The following is an 18683-nucleotide window of genomic DNA, read 5'->3' on the forward strand; positions in this document are numbered from 1 at the left end:
TCAGTTAAATTTGTCCATTTTCAGGCTAGATTGGAACTCAGTGGTGGGATAAAGAAATATACATTTTTGGTTTTCATTAAAGGTATCAAATCCATCATACTTCACAATAAATTCAAATAAATCACCAATACTGATTTATAAGGAGCCCCTGAGATGACATGGAAGAAAAAAAAGAAAAGAAAAAACCAACAACTGTGCCCCGAAAAAAAACATTCCCCCCCAAATATTTGCATTCTCACGTAATCATTGTGAATACAAATCTTTTCGATGGAAGGCAACTATTTGAGCGGGACCAAAAAGATTGCGAGGGAATGCAAAGGCTTTTTTTTTTCTTTCTCCTTTGACATCTTGTGGGCTCTGTAGATTTAATTTCTTAACATAAAAAAATCATACAAACTTGTACAAAAGAAAGACACTTGGGCACATTGACAAGAGGACGCTGAAGTCAGTATAAGCAAATCCTACAAATTTCCAGTGGACCGGGACCTTTTGAACAATGGGGATCCAGAGACGCCCTGGGAAAAGCTGAGCTCAAAGAACTCCTTATTTATTTCCAGGATGTTTCCTCATCAATGATCTCTTGCATAGGAAGAATGGAGTTTAGGTCCATTTCCTTCCGTAGCATTAGCCAGGACTGTGCAAAGAGACGACACATGGAAGAAGGGTAAAAAAATAGGAACATAAGATTACAAGATTTTAAAAAATGCATAAAATGTTTCCCCCTTTCACATACCTCAAGAAACTGAGATTTAATGTAATCAAATTTGGCCTGCTTGTTGACTGCCCGGGCAACATTTTTTCTCTCAAACGGCTCTGAAAAAGATTACCATGAAAAAAAAAAGCCATATTTAAAGCAGTGACAATGTGTCTTTTTAAGAAAAGAAAAAACATGTTTACCTTCTACACATAGGAGTGTGTCTTTCCACTTTGGATGGTTGTGCCTGGGCAGCGCTTTGCCAACTCGGACAGAAATCACGCTTTTCTTCCAGCTGCATTACGGAAAAGATTCAACGTTATTCACTTGCAATTGGAAGCAATATCCTAAATTTGAATGGTTCATCAGCTGCCCAGTCTAATGTCGTGGCCTTGTTATGATTTGGGGGGGGGGGGGGGGTCTTAGACTAAAAAACACACAAAAAAACATCAACATATAGGGATGGAATGTGTTTGGGTGCTCGGGAACCTCTACAATGCGCCATATTACTAAGAGCCCACATCACAGGACGTCGGGTTAGTGCTGTGTGAAGCCAAAGGTCACACCTGCCCCTGGCACTCAAGCAGACACACGAGAGCAGCGAAGAGAAAGGACGACAGAGGAAGAGCGAGAAAGAGAGGCAGTTGGCAAGGGGACTGGAACACACAACAGGTGGGGGGAAAGCAAAACAGAAGCGTATGACGCTCAAGTCTGGACCATGTGTTATGTTGAACACCTGAATTCGGTCGCATAATATCTGAGAAAGCCCAGAAGCAGCATTCCCAGAGACGATTGGTTTCGTGAATTGAAGCGGGGGATGTGTTCGGCTCCCTCGGGGATCATGTCAATCTCCAAAGAGGGATCAAAACACTCCTAAACGTCAAGACACAAGCTATTGACAAATCTCATATGATATCGTATCGCTCATAACACAGAACAATAACATGCTCTTCCACTAGATGGCAGAAGATACAATCTCTCCAGAGACCCAACTTTCTATACGATGCCTCTAAAGCAGGGGTCACCAACCTTTCTTAAACCGAGAGCTACTTCCTGGGTACTGATTAAGGCAAAGGGCTACCAGTTTGACACGCACTTCTGAAATAGCAAATTTGCTCAATTTGGCTTTCACTATGTGTTATTATTGTCATTTCCAGTTCATATGTAAGTGTGATTTTAACAAGAATAGCAAAAATACAGTCAAACCTTGGTTTTTGACCACAATCCGTTCCAGAAGGTGGTTCGAGAAGCGAATCGGTCGAATTCCGAATCTATTTTTCCCATTACAAATAATGGGAATTTTTTTTATCCGTTTCAAGACAAAACACCCCGCCTTTTTTAAGCATTATTTTTCATTTGCGCATATTTGTCCGATCGCGCAACTGCAGCTCACCGCCGAACGTGCAACCGTAGCGCGTCGCCCACCGCGCAACTGCACCACGCTGGTCGCATTATTGTGACAGAGCCGTCGCTGTAATTTAGAAAATATTTTTAAAGTCCTGATGTACTTTCAAAAATGTAAGTGGACCTCAGTGGGCAGGGAGCTTAATTAGGCCCGATCGCCCAACTGCAGCGCACCGCCGAACGCGCAACAGTAGCACGTCGCTGACCGTGCAACTGCACCGCGCTGGTCGCATTATTGCGACAGAGCCGTCGCTAAAATTTAAAAAATATTTTTAAAGTCCTGATGTACTTTCCAAAATGTAAGTGGACCTCAGTGCGCAGGGAGATTAATTTGGTTCAATCGCGCAACCGCAGTGCGCCGGGCGCTCACTGTCGCATTGCTTTAAGAGCGTCTTTGTGTTTAAGGATGACTTTACTGCTCCCACTTGCTTTCTTTGGAGGCATGATTAGGGGTTAATACAATCGTTAAAGTAACGAAAATACAATAACAACAGTCAGTCGGCATCCGGGCCGCGAGGTCGGGTTTTCTCGGGTCCTCCCGGCTCATCTCGCGAGGTTCGACCTCCGAATTTTGTTCGACAACTGAAGCTAAAAAATCTTGAATTTTTTGTTTGAAATCCGATTTGTTCGAGAACCAGGACGTTCGAAAACCGAGGTTTGACTGTAAAATAAATAGATGCATCTCACTGACAAGTGCCGCGATTTGAGCTAATTTTAGAACAATCCTGCGGGCGACTCATGCGGTCCTCACGGGCGACCTGGTGCCCGCGGGCACCGTGTTGGTGACCCATGCTCTAAAGAAATCAATCTCTAAAGGTGATCAATTTAAATTCCTTCAGAAGCATATTGTACAGAATCATATTTTAAATGCAACTGAACAGTCAACCTATACCTGAGTTGCCAAAAAGTGGGGAAACTTACTGGAAAATCCATCTGCAGTGAAGGAAGCACTGGTGTTTGAAGGGCTAAAATGAGAAATCATAATTTAGCCAGGAGCGAGGATTTAAATGGGTCGATTGTGTGGATTTAAATGGGTCGATTGTGTGCGTATGTGTGTGTACTGACTCTGAAGGTAGTGCAGCACCATCAGCGCCAACGTGTAGCTGCTTAACGTTCCTTGACTGGCATCATTGATTTGACGATGCTGTGCCCACTTCTTGACAACAAGGATGAGTGGTCGTATCCTGGGCTCAACTGAACACAGAGAGGCACGCACATACATTTAACCTTCCGCAAACTACTGGGAGTGACTTCTAAATTGGGAAAACAATTTACCGTAAGCATAACTCTTCAGAAGGAATGTGTTTCGGATGCCCACTATGTTGTTCACGTTCAGGTCAAAAGTCAGATTGCTTCAGTGAGAACAACACAGTTCAATCTTAGATTGGAACACAATGTAAAACCCAAAGTCACTAACAAGTGTTGCTCCTACCTTACCTGCCTCTCTCTTGGAACCTGAGGATGGGCACTTTGGCTCTGATCAGATGTAGCCGCTCTACTAAATCTAGCGAGAAAATAAAGCAGAGAATTTGAATACCTTGTGGTGTGGGAACTTGTTGTAAAAGATTACAACACAGGAGTACTTGTGTTGTGATGGTTTTGTTTGACCATGAAACAAATTTTTCCCAAATGTTAAATTGTATTATTGTAATTGGTAACACCCTTTGAACTGAAGGATGATTATTTAATCAGAATTTAAATGGCATTAAATGAGTAGGATGGTTATAATATAAATAATATATATAATAATAGGATGGTTATTATTATTATTATTATACAATAATATCAATAATAATGTTAATGATTTAAAAAAAAAAGTGTACTCACTCATTGACCTCATAATCCTTTGGAGGGCAGAGAGCACTGTAATTGGATCTGTTTTTTTCTGAAACAAAAAGAAATGTGATTAGGAGAGAAAAAATGCCATGGCACAAACGCCAAAGGGTAGAGGAAATAGTTTTACATTTTCATGGAGGACGTAACACAAATCGGCATCGCTGCTCCGGCAGGCTAATCCGCTCATAGTGGATCCCGTCAAATAAAGCTGCCCCACTGTGAGAAAAAACAAGGAAGTGATAATGCAAAGACAACACGGTGCAAGAGTAATTAATACATACTTGTGGAGACACGCATGTCTCGTTGCAGCAAACTTCTGCACGTCTCTTTCCGACATAAATCCGAAGGCTGCTGCTGGCATATCTCAAACAGATTGGCCACCTGAAAGCTTAGCTGAGGACACAAAAAGAGGCAGACAACATGAAAACATAGTCCGAGTGATAAACAGCGTTATTTTTGGGTACCTTGTCGTCGTCATGGACGTTCAGGTTCATGGAGCCACACGGGGTTGTGGGAGCGTTACAGTGCACATGGGAATGAGGGTGATCAAAATCTGAGGATGATCTTGAGGAGCCCGGCAATGCATGGTCAGATCTAAAACAGGGCCGATCGTGCCAAACGTGAGGATTTCCTGAAGGGGGTAGGGATGAGTCGTCGCCACGTCGGCGCTTCACAAGCGGGAAGTCATCGTCCTCGTGTTTTCTCCTGTAAAAGGATGCAAGATTTTAAAGCCTGGATGTTCACAATTAACATTGAGAAAAAGTTAGATAAGTGACATACTTGCGCCAGTCACTCCTAGTTTGAGAAGGTGGAAAGGGAGGCAATGGGCAAGGCCTCCAATCATGAGGAGGCAAGCTGTCATGTGGTGGCCCATCATAGCTATTGAGACACATACTATTACTAATTATTTATTAAAAAGTCACATTTAGCACAGAATTGTAGATTAAGATCTCAAATTACAGAGGACTATACACAAATGCACACCACACATTTCAGATTTTAAATGTTTAAAACCGCAAATTATTTTCGTTCCAATTCAGTTACATATCCATCTTTGTGTTGGTCTACCACATTATTTTTCAACAAAATACATTTAGGTGTGTGATGGTAAGGTAAATTTTTTTTGAAACGTTTGAAGGGAATGAATAGTTTTGCAAAGCACTAATCAAATCTCACAAAAACATTACATCTGTTTGGCTTTCACGTGAAATTTCTGGATTAACCTAAAATGCATTTTAACCTTCTCAGGTGAATTTAACTTTATATCAATATAACATTTTCTTGCCGTTTTACACATAATACATGTCAAAATAACCAACGCCAAGGTTGTTGTTTTTTTGCCATGCAACTCTAATATAGCAGCCTGCTCGTGCAAGTACACACTTGGCATTTTAGGGAATCCGAAACTTCACCCAAAAGATGATTACCCCTAACTTTTGTTGGATACCATTACTGTGACAAATAGCCCAAAATAAAGCACTCAGTCAGACTGACTTGTCAACTGCTCTGTGCTCATAAAAGTGGGGATCCATGCAATCGGGCCGTGGGCTGTAGGCTGGTCGCCTCCTCGATGGCGAATCACCTGGGAACATGTCTCGCGAAGCCACTGCTATCGAAGATACATGAAACAGGAGGTAAAGAAGCAGGACATGAAAATAGTACAGTAACTATTATGATAACTAAGAGGTTACAAGTACGGGGATTATGAAAATTGAACATGCACGTCGCTTTCAAATTAGTAACTCGTGCTGCAGTAAGCTAGCTGGTTACTACCAGCTAGGGCTTCAACCCAATCGATCGACTACTTAGACAAGAACCTTGGCGAGAAATCCCATAAGTGAGTCGTTTTTTGTTTTTAACAATTTAATTAAAGATTACACGTACAAAACCTACCATTTATCACTGTGAGCCACTTCCTGATCGCTTGATCTCGCGTTGCAGTGACGTCATTATTTTCTTTTTAAGGGGAACGTATATATACGTATGTACGTAAATTTTCTAAACTGAATTTTTACACTTTTTATTACATTTTTAATGTTTTTTAAAAAATGTTACACTTTTTTAACAAATTATGTTACCAATACATGTCACTTGTTTAAGCACTCACCCACTCTCTCACAACTCATTGACAGTGACCCCAATACATGTATTGTTGAGGCCATTGTAAAGAAATTGTACATACAGCTACATAATGTGTGTGAAATAAATCAATTGTTACTCTTCAAACTCTCGTTGCTGGACTTTTTCTTCATTGTTGTATTTCATTGCAATTAGCCGAACTAAGGCTCCAGCGAGGGTTACCTTTATGAAGGTGACACCTCCAGGCTTGATCACATGACCATTTGACACAGACAGATACTGTAGAGTTTTTATCGAGGTATGCTGCTTGACTGAATGCAGCATCCAAAGCTATGACAAATGTGACCTTATCATGTCTATCGAGCTTTTCTCTGTGGAATATGATCAGGTGAATGAAAGATGAACTTTCTCTTGTGGCGATGTTCTTGCTAGAAGAGTGACTGTGGTGGCCAGCAAGGAGACTAAAATGCAGTCTTTGACGGTCACTGCGAAAGGAAAGGCTCAGGTCAAATGGTGCGATCAAGATGGACAAACTGTGTGTCTTCTGTAAACCCCCTCTGTGGTATGGATACTGCTGGGGCCTGAATTTCCCTGAAGGAGTATTCCCAAGGGATTAATAAAGTTGAGTCTAAGTCTAAGTCTAAAGCGCTCCACCAAAATGAGGAGAAATATTTCTTTTTGGAACACATTATTATTCAGGATAAAAATAATGGAGATGGTTTGTAGTTTGAATTTCCAAATACAATTTATACGTAATGGCATGGTACTTTTTTTTCTATTCTATTCAACTTGCACTTTTCCCCCCCACAAGGAATTTTTTTTTCAAAACATTTAATAATAATAATATAATAATAATAAATTATATTTGTAACACACTTTACATTCGGAGGTATCTCAAAGTGCTACATGGCAAGTACAAACAAGAAAACAAAGCGAAGACAAGTATAAAACAACTGGACAACAGCCAGGATGTGAGAAAACTTTCTTCACTCATTCGCACCTCACGCACAAACACACATGGAGAGAACCTTTTTGCCCCACGAGGAAAATGTTGCCACAATCAAATGTTCACACACTTCCTCCGGAGACACAAACACGAATGTTGGCACCTCACGCATGCGCACACACACACGGAGCGAGCCCGACGAAAACGATAACTTGACACACCTCTGCGCACACACACACGGAGCGAGCCCAACGAATACGATAACTTGACACACCTCTGCGCACACACACACGGAGAGAACCCGACGAAAACGATAACTGTACACTTCTTCTTGGCTACGACAACTTACACATACCGTACGGAGGACGCCTAACCTTCAGGATCTTTTAAGAGGTTCTGCTCCAGGTGTGTATGGACACATTGTGCTTTTGCCTCAAAAGTGGAAACACACTCAACGGTGCATTTTTGAGAAAAAAATAGTAAGGAGACCTTTTAGATGACCAACGAAGATATTTTGCAAAAAAGGTAATGCATTTTCATCTATTTTAAGATTTGAAAGTTTTCCAACATTGTTCCTACTTGTGATTTTATAGGACACACCTACATGCAGAACTAATATAGATATTTTTTAATAGGTTTGGACATTAAACACGCAATGAATATCGAAGGAAACATTGAAAATAGATTGTCATTCCATCCAGACGGTGACATAGATGTGGCTCCAGTTATGGTGATTTTTTGTTTTACTTTTATACAAATGACAATCACAAAAGTGTCCATGTAGGAGAAAAGGGGTTTCAAAGAAGAATTTGTTTGTTTCAGGAACACATGAAGACATTTGTCAAACGCCTTGGCTCTGGAACAGTAACATTTTTTATTTACACCGAAAAGAAGGCCTACAAACCAGGTGACGTACATTCATGTCGACAGTGGCAGATAGGCAGTGAACGCACACCGTGGTGCCTGTATAAGAAAGCCCGTTCGCTCTTCAATGAGACCACGCCCCATTCTCACGCACACCGTGGTGCCTGTATATGAAAGCCCGTTCGCTCTTCAATGAGACCACGCCCCATTCTCAACTTTAGTTAATCATTTTGTCATTCTGCAGGCGAAGGCGTCCAAGTCATTGTTGAAGCCATCAACCGGTCGACTTGTTCGTTGATGCTCAAGTACATATTGCAACGGAAGCAAAGTCGGATTTCCCCGGGTACAAGGATAACTGCCGTGTGTCCTATCGCTGTGAAATATGCCAAGCGTGTTCGCGCCTACAGCAGAAAGACGATGCTCGATGTGATCACCATCCCGAGAGGGAGCCCTCCCACCATCTCCATGGGTTCACCCATTGAACTTCACTACGAGCTGAAGGTAAACCAGACCAGACCAGTCAATACACGTTTGTCAATGTCATTGTAGTAAATTGTGAAAAATGTTCTACAGGTCTGTGTGCAAATGACTGGCTCAAACTCCGCTTACCTCAGAGTGCCAATAGTTGTGCTCCCCAGCAGTCTACATTCCGCCAAACGACATCAACAGTCACTCAATGCTTTAACTCCGGGAGATGTTCATCCAAACCCAAACCAGCAAATGCAGAGGCCTAGAGAAAGACCACGAAAAGCCAAGTCTATGGACAGGCTATTATTAGATTTTAAAATATAGATTTCATTCTTGTTATTATAATTATTATAATAATTCCTGCATTTTGAAATTCCTAACTGCACAGCTAACTGCTAGCTAATTATGCTCGCTTATCTTTAGGATGGAATTCATATAGTAGTCCTAATGGATGAAAATCTAATCCAAGCATGTAGTATGTAAACCCAAGTTTTTGTAATTGTTTGAAGCTTTTGCTCTCTTATGTTTTCGATGGAATTCATATACTATAGTATATACTAAAATTGAAATGTTCTTGCTTTCTTGTAAGATTAGACAAATACTATAGAATGACTTGCAATCAAGATTTGCCTTAATTGTGTTTCTATGAACCCTATTATCGTTGAGATTATGTACTGTAGTGTAAAAATTAATAATTTAAAAAAATCTTATTTATAGATTTGCACCACCACAAAGCACTAATGACAAATGAAAGAAATTACTGAAAAAGAACTATCAGAAATAAAAATGAGTGACTATTTTGCATGAAAACCAAAAAGAAAATGTGAATATTCATGAAGAATAAACGCATTATCAAGCCATGATCCCTGAGCAATACATTTGTTATGACCAATCACGGAAATCCTAATCAGAAAGTTAGTAGTCAGTAAAATAAACAAGTAAAGTATTGATCTACGTTGTGCGTTTGATGCAGCTTTACTTCCCAAGAAACTTGGTCAACAATGCCTCAAAAAGAAACGAGTCTCTTGAGAAGCCAGTGACGTCACTGCGGAGGACGGTGCGGTGACGTCGGAAGTTCGATAGTGACACGCTGCTCCGTGGGTGGAAGGCGGACGGTGCATCATCACTCGCAACCAGATGTGGAAACCTAATCAAACCTGTATGATACATTTACATATGTATCGTTTTTAAAACTCTCCTTGATGCATGACTGGAAAAAGTCGTTTTGAAAGTCCCTTATTGTCTTGTTTTTGTTATTGTAAGGCAAATAGGTCAATTCCAAAATTAGCATTTCAGAAATACAATGGTATTCTTTACAGTCTGCCCACTCCTCTTGCCTTAATTACTACCTCCCATAGATTCTTTTCTTAAATGCATTGTAGTTGCATCATTGCCAACATGTTTACCTTCTACACATAGGAGTGTGTCTTTCCACTTTGGATGGTTGTGCCAGGGCAGCGCTTTGCTAACTCGGACAGAAATCACGGTATTCTTCCAGCTGCATTACGGAAAAGATTCAACGTTATTCACTTGCAATTAGAAGCAATATCCTAAATTTGAATGGCTCATCAGCTGCCCAGTCTAATGTCGAGGCCTTGTTATGATTTTGGGGGGGGGGGGGTGTCTTAGAATAAAACACACACAAAAAAACATCAACATATAGGGATGGAATGTGTTTGGGTGCTCGGGGACCTCTACAATGCGCCATATTACTAAAGGACGACAGAGGAAGAGCGAGAAAGAGAGGCAGTTGGCAAGGGGACTGGAACACACAACAGGTGGGGGGGAAAGCAAAACAGAAGCGTATGACGCTCAAGTCTGGACCATGTGTTATGTTGAACACCTGAATTCGGTCGCATAATATCTGAGAAAGCCCAGAAGCAGCATTCCCAGAGACGATTGGTTTCGTGAATTGAAGCGGGGGATGTGTTCGGCTCCCTCGGGGATCATGTCAATCTCCAAAGAGGGATCAAAACACTCCTAAACATCAAGACACAAGCTATTGACAACTCTCATGATATTGTATCATTCATGACACAGAACAATAACATGCTCTTCCACTAGATGGCAGAAGATACAATCTCTCCAGAGACCCAACTTTCTATATGACGCCTATAAAGAAAATCAATCTCTAAAGGTGATCAATTTGAATTCCTTCAGAAGCATATTGTACAGATTCATATTTTAGAAGCAACTGAACAGTCAACCTATACCTGAGTTGCCAAAACGTGGGGAAACTTACTGGAAAATCCATCTGCAGTGAAGGAAGCACTGGTGTTTGAAGGGCTAAAATGAGAAATCATAATTTAGCCAGGAGCGAGGATTTAAATGGGTCGATTGTGTGCGTATGTGTGTGTACTGACTCTGAAGGTAGTGCAGCACCATCAGCGCCAACGTGTAGCTGCTTAACGTTCCTTGACTGGCATCATTGATTTGACGATGCTGTGCCCACTTCTTGACAACAAGGATGAGTGGTCGTATCCTGGGCTCAACTGAACACAGAGAGGCACGCACATACATTTAACCTTCCGCAAACTACTGGGAGTGACTTCTAAATTGGGAAAACAATTTACCGTAAGCATAACTCTTCAGAAGGAATGTGTTTCGGATGCCCACTATGTTGTTCACGTTCAGGTCAAAAGTCAGATTGCTTCAGTGAGAACAACACAGTTCAATCTTAGATTGGAACACAATGTAAAACCCAAAGTCACTAACAAGTGTTGCTCCTACCTTACCTGCCTCTCTCTTGGAACCTGAGGATGGGCACTTTGGCTCTGATCAGATGTAGCCGCTCTACTAAATCTAGCGAGAAAATAAAGCAGAGAATTTGAATGAGTCCTCTACTGAAACGTTTTCTCTCACTGAGGAAATAGCACCACCTTGTGGTGTGGGAACTTGTTGTAAAAGATCACAACACAGGAGTACTTGTGTTGTGATGGTTTTGTTTGACCATGAACCAAATTTTTCCCAAATGTTAAATTGTATTATTGTAATTGGTAACACCCTTTGAACTGAAGGATGATTATTTAATCAGAATTTAAATGGCATTAAATGAGTAGGATGGTTATAATATAAATAATATATATAATAATAGGATGGTTATTATTATTATTATTATACAATAATATCAATAATAATGTTAATGATTTAAAAAAAAAAGTGTACTCACTCATTGACCTCATAATCCTTTGGAGGGCAGAGAGCACTGTAATTGGATCTGTTTTTTTCTGAAACAAAAAGAAATGTGATTAGGAGAGAAAAAATGCCATGGCACAAACGCCAAAGGGTAGAGGAAATAGTTTTACATTTTCATGGAGGACGTAACACAAATCGGCATCGCTGCTCCGGCAGGCTAATCCGCTCATGGTGGATCCCGTCAAATAAAGCTGCCCCACTGTGAGAAAAAACAAGGAAGTGATAATGCAAAGACAACACGGTGCAAGAGTAATTAATACATACTTGTGGAGACACGCATGTCTCGTTGCAGCAAACTTCTGCACGTCTCTTTCCGACATAAATCCGAAGGCTGCTGCTGGCATATCTCAAACAGATTGGCCACCTGAAAGCTTAGCTGAGGACACAAAAAGAGGCAGACAACATGAAAACATAGTCCGAGTGATAAACAGCGTTATTTTTGGGTACCTTGTCGTCGTCATGGACGTTCAGGTTCATGGAGCCACACGGGGTTGTGGGAGCGTTACAGCGCACATGGGAATGAGGGTGATCAAAATCTGAGGATGATCTTGAGGAGCCCGGCAATGCATGGTCAGATCTAAAACAGGGCCGATCGTGCCAAATGTGAGGATTTCCTGAAGGGGGTAGGGATGAGTCGTCGCCACGTCGGCGCTTCACAAGCGGGAAGTCATCGTCCTCGTGTTTTCTCCTGTAAAAGGATGCAAGATTTTAAAGCCTGGATGTTCACAATTAACATTGAGAAAAAGTTAGATAAGTGACATACTTGCGCCAGTCACTCCTAGTTTGAGAAGGTGTAAAGGGAGGCAATGGGCAAGGCCTCCAATCATCAGGAGGCAAGCTGTCATGTGGTGGGCCATCATAGCTATTGAGACACATACTATTACTAATTATTTATTAAAAAGTCACATTTAGCACAGAATTGTAGATTAAGATATCAAATTACAGAGGACTATACACAAATGCACACCACACATTTCAGATTTTAAATGTTTAAAACTGGAAATTATTTGCGTTCCAATTCAGTTACATAACCATCTTTGTGTTGGTCTAACACATTATTTTTCAACAAAATACATTTAGGTGTGTGATGGTAAGGTAAATTTTTTTTGAAACGTTTGAAGGGAATGAATAGTTTTGCAAAGCACTAATCAAATCTCACAAAAACATTACATCTGTTTGGCTTTCAAGTGAAATTTCTGGATTAACCTAAAATGCATTTGAACCTTCTCAGGTGAATTTAACTTTAATTTATATCAATATAACATTTTCTTGCCGTTTTACACATAATACATGTCAAAATAACCAACGCCAAGGTTGTTTTTTTGCCATGCAACTCTAATATAGTAGCCTGCTCGTGCAAGTACACACTTGGCATTTTAGGGAATCCGAAACTTCACCCAAAAGATGATTACCCCTAACTTTTGTTGGATACCATTACTGTGACAAATAGCCCACAATAAAGCACTCAGTCAGACTGACTTGTCAACTGCTCTGTGCTCATAAAAGTGGGGATCCATGCAATCGGGCCGTGGGCTGTAGGCTGGTCGCCTCCTCGATGGCGAATCACGTGGGAACATGTCTCGCGAAGCCACTGCTATCGAAGATACATGAAACAGGAGGTAAAGAAGCAGGACATGAAAATAGTACAGTAACTATTATGATAACTAAGAGGTCACAAGTACGGGGATTATGAAAATTGAACATGCGCGTCGCTTTCAAATTAGTAACTCGTGCTGCAGCAAGCTAGCTGCTTACTACCAGCTAGGGCTTCAACCCAATCGATCGACTATTTAGACAAGAACCTTTGCGAGAAATCCCAGAAGTGAGTCGTTTTTTGTTTTTAACAATTTAATTAAAGATTACACGTACAAAACCTACCATTTATCACTGTGAGCCACTTCCTGATCGCTTGATCTCGCGTTGCAGTGACGTCATTATTTTCTTTTTAAGGGGAACGTATATATACGTATGTACGTAAATTTTCTAAACTGAAATTTTACACTTTTTATTACATTTTTAATGTTTTTTAAAAAATGTTACACTTTTTTAACAAATTATGTTACCAATAAATGTCAATTGTTTAAGCACTCACCCACTCTCTCACAACTCATTGACAGTGACCCCAATACATATGTTGTTGAGGCCATTGTAAAGAAATTGTACATACAGCTACATAATGTGTGTGAAATAAATCAATTGTTACTCTTCAAACTCTCGTTGCTGGACTTTTTCTTCAATGTTGTATTTCAGTGCAATTAGCAATTAATTAAGGCTCCAGCGAGGGTTACCTTTATGACACCTCCAGGCTTGATCACATGACCATTTGACACAGACAGATACTGTACAGTTTTTATTGAGGTATGCTGCTTGACTCAATGCAGCATCCAAAGCTATGATAAATGTGACCTTATCATGTCTATCGAGCTTTTCTCTGATATGATCAGAGATCAGGTGAATGAAAGATGAACTTTCTCTTCTGGCGATGTTCTTGCTAGCAAGGAGACTAAAATGCAGTCTTTGACGGTCACTGCGAAAGGAAAGGCTGAGGTCAAATGGTGCGATCAAGATGGACAAACTAAAGCGCTCCACCAAAATGAGGAGAAATATTTCTTTTAGGAACACATTATTATTCAGGATAAAAATAATGGAATTTCCAAATACAATTTATACGTAATGGCATGGTACTTTTTTTTCCTATTCTATTCAACTTGCACTTTTCCCCCCCACAAGGAATTTTTTTTTCAAAACATTTAATAATAATAAATTATATTTGTAACACACTTTACATTCGGAGGTATCTCAAAGTGCTACATGGCAAGTACAAACAAGAAAACAAAGCGAAGACAAGACAACTGGACAACAGCCAGGATGTGAGAAAAATTTGTGAAATTTCTTCACTCATTCGCACCTCACGCACAAACACACATGGAGAGAACCTGTTAGAGATTTGCTCACTCCAACTTATTTTGCAAGAACCACACGGGAGACAGGCAAGTTCTTTTAGACACCTGCAGGTGGAGAGATCACTCGCTACAGGAATGAAATCTAAAAGTCTCCTCCCTGCAAGGGCATATTTATTAGGAAGAACAGAGTGGGGGTGAAAGTGGACAGGTTTGGTGAACCCCCGGCCTCTGATAAGATCAGAGCAGGGGGTGTTTTACACTGTTGTGGGAAACAGAACAACTTTGATTGCTTCCCCTGCAGCTGGTCAATCAAGCAGAGGAAGCAACCACTTCATCTTTGTTAGATAAATTGTATATATATGTTATCATGCGTTCCCTAATGAGTACTTATTAATAAAGTTATTGCGCAGAATGCTTGCTGTTTCTTCTTGCAGACATCACCTAGTCCACAACAAGTCAAACGATGCTGTCTGGAGCTTCCTGACCTTCTACACATCTGGGAATCCAAGAAAGTTGTTGATGTCTGCACATGTCATTTTGTCTATGCACTCTTTTCACATGACTACTTTGTTTCCCATAACATTTTATCCTTGCACACTTTTCGTTTCTCATGGGATCCTGTCTGCGACTTCTAGTTTCACATAGAATCTCGTTTCTTCTCTCATGAGACAAAGCCCACGCTTAACCCCCCCCCCCCCCCCCCCCCACCTATCAGGGGCTAGTCTCACATTGTAGGTAGGGCATTCCTGAATAAAAAGAGAGGAGTGTAAACAAGACCTTTAGTGTATTTTGGATTGCTGTAAGTCTGGATGCACTCCTCGCGAGAAAATACTCAACATTCTGTCTCACTGATTTTGTCTGCTGATCCTTTTGCTGAATCTGAACCTAACAATCTTACTCTGCATTGTGAGGGCAAGATAAGATTGATTTAATCATTATAGTCTAAATTCCAACATAATCCTCCAGTAAAGAAAACCCGAACAGATCTTGTTTGCCCCACGAGGAAAATGTTGCCACAAACAACTGTACACTCCCTCACACACTTCCTCCGGTGACACAAACACGAATGTTGGCACGTCAGGTATGCGCGCAAACACACGGAGAGAACGTCCGCCCACAAGCAAGATGATAACAACTGTACGTACACTCACTCACTCCCTCACACACACTCCACCTCTTTGTGGCTGACAGATATTACTCACACAAGACGATTTCAATCACAGGACTGAGGACGCCCAACCTTCAGGATCTTTTAAGAGGTTCTGCTCCAGGTGTGTATGGACACGTTGTGCTTTTGCCTCAAAAGTGGAAACACACTCAACGGTGCATTTTTGAGAGAAAATAGTAAGGAGACCTTTTAGATGACCAACGAAGATATTTTGCAAAAAAGGTAATGCATTTTCATCTATTTTAAGATATGAAAGTTTTCTAATATTGTTCCTACTTGTGATTTTATAGGGCACTCCTACATGCAGAACTAATATAGATATTTTTTTAATAGGTTTGGACATTAAACACGCAATGAATATCGAAGGAAACATTGAAAATGGATTGTCATTCCATCCAGACAGTGACATAGATGTGGCTCCAGTTATGGTGATTTTTTTTTTTTTTTTTTTACTTTTATACAAATGACAATCACAAAAGTGTCCATGTAGGAGAAAAGTGGTTTCAAAGAAGAATTTGTTTGTTTCAGGAACCTCGGCATGCTTGGATGAAGACATTTGTCAAACGCCTTCGCTCTGGAACAGTAACAATTGTTATTTACACCGAAAAGAAGGCCTTCAAACCAGGTACATACACGCATGTAAACAGTATGAACTTGTACACAGTAGTGTAACCGTGAGGTGAGTGATAAGTGTGCTCAACTGTAACCACCACATATTTTCGCTCTTCAATGACACCATGGCCCATTCTCTACTCTTACGCAAATCATTTTCTCATCCTGCAGGCGAAGGCATCCAAGTCATTGTTGAAGCCATCAACCGGTCGACTTGCTCGTTGATGCTCAAGTACATATTGCAACGGAAGCAAAGTCGGATTTCCCCGGGTAAAAGGATAACTGCTGCGTGTCCTATCGCTGAGAAAGATGCCAAGCGTGTTCGCGCCTACAGCAGAAAGACGATGCTCAATGTGATCACCATCCCGAGAGGGAGCCCTCCCACCATCTCCATGGGTTCATCCATTGAACTTCACTACGAGTTGAAGGTAAACCAGACCAGATAATGTCGGAATACACTTTTGTCAATGTCATTGTAGTAAATTGTGAAAAATGTTCTACAGGTCTGTGTGGATATGACTGGCTCAAACTCCGCTTACCTCAGAGTGCCAATAGTTGTGCTCCCCAGCAGCCTACATTCCGCCAAACGACATCAACAGTCACTCAATGCTTTAACTCCGGGAGATGTTCATCCAAACCCAAACCAGCAAATGCAGAGGCCTAGAGAAAGACCACAAAAAGCCAACTCTATGGACTTGCCATTAGATTTTTAAATATAGATTTAATTCTTGTTATTATAATTATTATAATAATTCCTGCATTTTGAAATTCCTAACTGCACAGCTAACTGCTAGCTAATTATGCTCGCTTATCTTTAGGATGGAATTCATATAGTAGTCCTAATGGATGAAAATCTAATCCAAGCATGTAGTATGTAAACCCAAGTTTTTGTAATTGTTTGAAGCTCTTGCTCTCTTATGTTTTCGATGGAATTCATATACTATAGTATATACTAAAATTGAAATGTTCTTGCTATCTTGTAAGATTAGACAAATACTATAGAATGACTTGCAATCAAGATTTGCCTTAATTGTGTTTCTATGAACCCTATTATCGTTGAGATTATGTACTGTAGTGTAAAAATTAATAATTAAAAAAAAATCTTATTTATAGATTTGCACCACCACAAAGCACTAATGACAAATGAAAAAAATGACTGAAAAAGAACTATCAGAAATAAAAATGAATGACTATTTCAGGGGAACGGCCCCCCTGATCTGAACCCGAGCGGTGTTCTATTGTTGGACTTCTGTGCTCGACACGGATTTTCAATAATGAACACCATGTTCAAACATAAGGGTGTCCATGTGTGCACTTGGCACCAGGACACCCTAGGCCGCAGTTCGATGATCGACTTTGTAGTCGTGTCATCGGATTTGCGGCCGCATGTTTTGGACACTCGGGTGAAGAGAGGGGCGGAGCTGTCAACTGATCACCACCTGGTGGTGGGTTGGCTCCGATGGTGGGGGAAGATGCCGGTCCGACCTGGCAGACCCAAACGCTCTGTGAGGGTCTGCTGGGAACGTCTGGCAGAATCTCCTGTCAGGAAGAGCTTCAACTCCCACCTCCGGCAGAGCTTTTCCCACGTCCCGGGGGAGGCGGGGGACATTGAGTCTGAGTGGACCATGTTCCGTGCCTCCATTGTTGAGGCGGCCGACCGGAGCTGTGGCCGTAAGGTCGTTGGTGCCTGTCGTGGCGGCAACCCCCGAACCCGCTGGTGGACACCGGCGGTAAGGGATGCCGTCAAGCTGAAGAAGGAGTCCTATCGGGCCGTTTTGGCCTGCGGGACTCCGGAGGCAGCTGACAGGTACCGGATGGCCAAGCGGAACGCGGCTTCGGCGGTTGCTGAGGCAAAAACCCGGGCGTGGGAGGAGTTCGGTGAGGCCATGGAGAATGACTTTCGGACGGCTTCGAGGAAATTCTGGTCCACCATCCGGCGTCTCAGGAGGGGGAAGCAGTGCAACGTCAACACTGTTTACAGTGGGGATGGCGTGCTGCTGACCTCGACTCGGGACGTCGTGAGTTGGTGGGGAGAATACTTCGAAGACCTCCTCAATTCCACCTACACGCCTTCCATTGAGGAAGCAGGGCCTGGAGACTCTGAGGCGGATTCTCCAATCTCTGGGGTCGAAGTCACTGAGGTAGTTAAAAAACTCCTCGGTGGCAAGGCCCCGGGGGTGGATGAGATCCGCCCAGAGTTCTTAAAGGCTCTGGATGTTGTGGGGCTGTCATGGCTGACACGCCTCTACAACGTTGCGTGGACATCGGGGACAGTGCCTCTGGATTGGCAGACTGGGGTGGTGGTTCCCCTCTTTAAGAAGGGGGACCGGAGGGTGTGTTCCAATTACAGGGGAATCACACTCCTCAGCCTCCCTGGTAAGGTCTATTCAGAGGTGCTGGAGAGGAGGGTCCGTCGGGAGGTCGAACCTCGGATTCAGGAGGAGCAGTGTGGCTTTCGTCCTGGCCGTGGAACAGTGGACCAGCTCTACACCCTCGGCAGGATCCTCGAGGGTG

The 18683-nt window shown here is 41.8% G+C and overlaps 1 protein-coding gene and 1 long non-coding RNA gene across 7 annotated transcripts; one reads left to right on the forward strand and one right to left on the reverse strand.

Annotated features, from left to right (window-relative positions):
• Nucleotides 1–130: 130 nt before the first annotated feature.
• tent2 (terminal nucleotidyltransferase 2) lies at nt 131–13453 on the reverse strand. 4 transcript variants are annotated; one of them, XM_049763839.2, is made up of 16 exons: nt 13365–13453; nt 12966–13080; nt 5429–5543; nt 4715–4813; nt 4399–4639; nt 4216–4327; nt 4062–4150; nt 3926–3983; nt 3536–3602; nt 3374–3450; nt 3164–3292; nt 3020–3063; nt 1431–1567; nt 898–989; nt 734–813; nt 131–634 (listed from the first exon to the last, which is right to left on the reverse strand). In XM_049763839.2, the coding sequence occupies exons 1-16, from the start codon at nt 13365–13367 to the stop codon at nt 548–550; spliced, it is 1545 nt and encodes a 514-aa protein (XP_049619796.1). In that variant the 5' UTR covers nt 13368–13453; the 3' UTR covers nt 131–547. The 4 variants fall into 4 exon arrangements, with proteins under 4 accessions (XP_049619796.1, XP_068506117.1, XP_049619799.1 ...); XM_068650016.1 differs by lacking the exon at nt 13365–13453 and having other exon boundaries at nt 4715–4828; nt 12966–13358; XM_049763842.2 differs by lacking the exons at nt 12966–13080; nt 13365–13453 and adding an exon at nt 5828–5930.
• LOC125994514 (uncharacterized) lies at nt 7195–17187 on the forward strand. Of its 3 annotated transcripts, none has more exons than XR_011086562.1 (5): nt 7195–7484; nt 7595–7689; nt 7782–7866; nt 8068–8324; nt 16673–17187. It is a non-coding gene; the product is annotated as an uncharacterized lncRNA (long non-coding RNA). The 3 variants fall into 3 exon arrangements; XR_011086560.1 differs by lacking the exon at nt 16673–17187 and adding an exon at nt 8397–9245 and having other exon boundaries at nt 7201–7484; XR_011086561.1 differs by lacking the exon at nt 8068–8324 and adding an exon at nt 16341–16597 and having other exon boundaries at nt 7202–7484.
• Nucleotides 17188–18683: the final 1496 nt, after the last annotated feature.

The sequence above is a fragment of the Syngnathus scovelli genome, chromosome 3, assembly GCF_024217435.2.
Source record: "Syngnathus scovelli strain Florida chromosome 3, RoL_Ssco_1.2, whole genome shotgun sequence".
NCBI classification, from domain to species: Eukaryota; Metazoa; Chordata; class Actinopteri; order Syngnathiformes; family Syngnathidae; genus Syngnathus; species Syngnathus scovelli.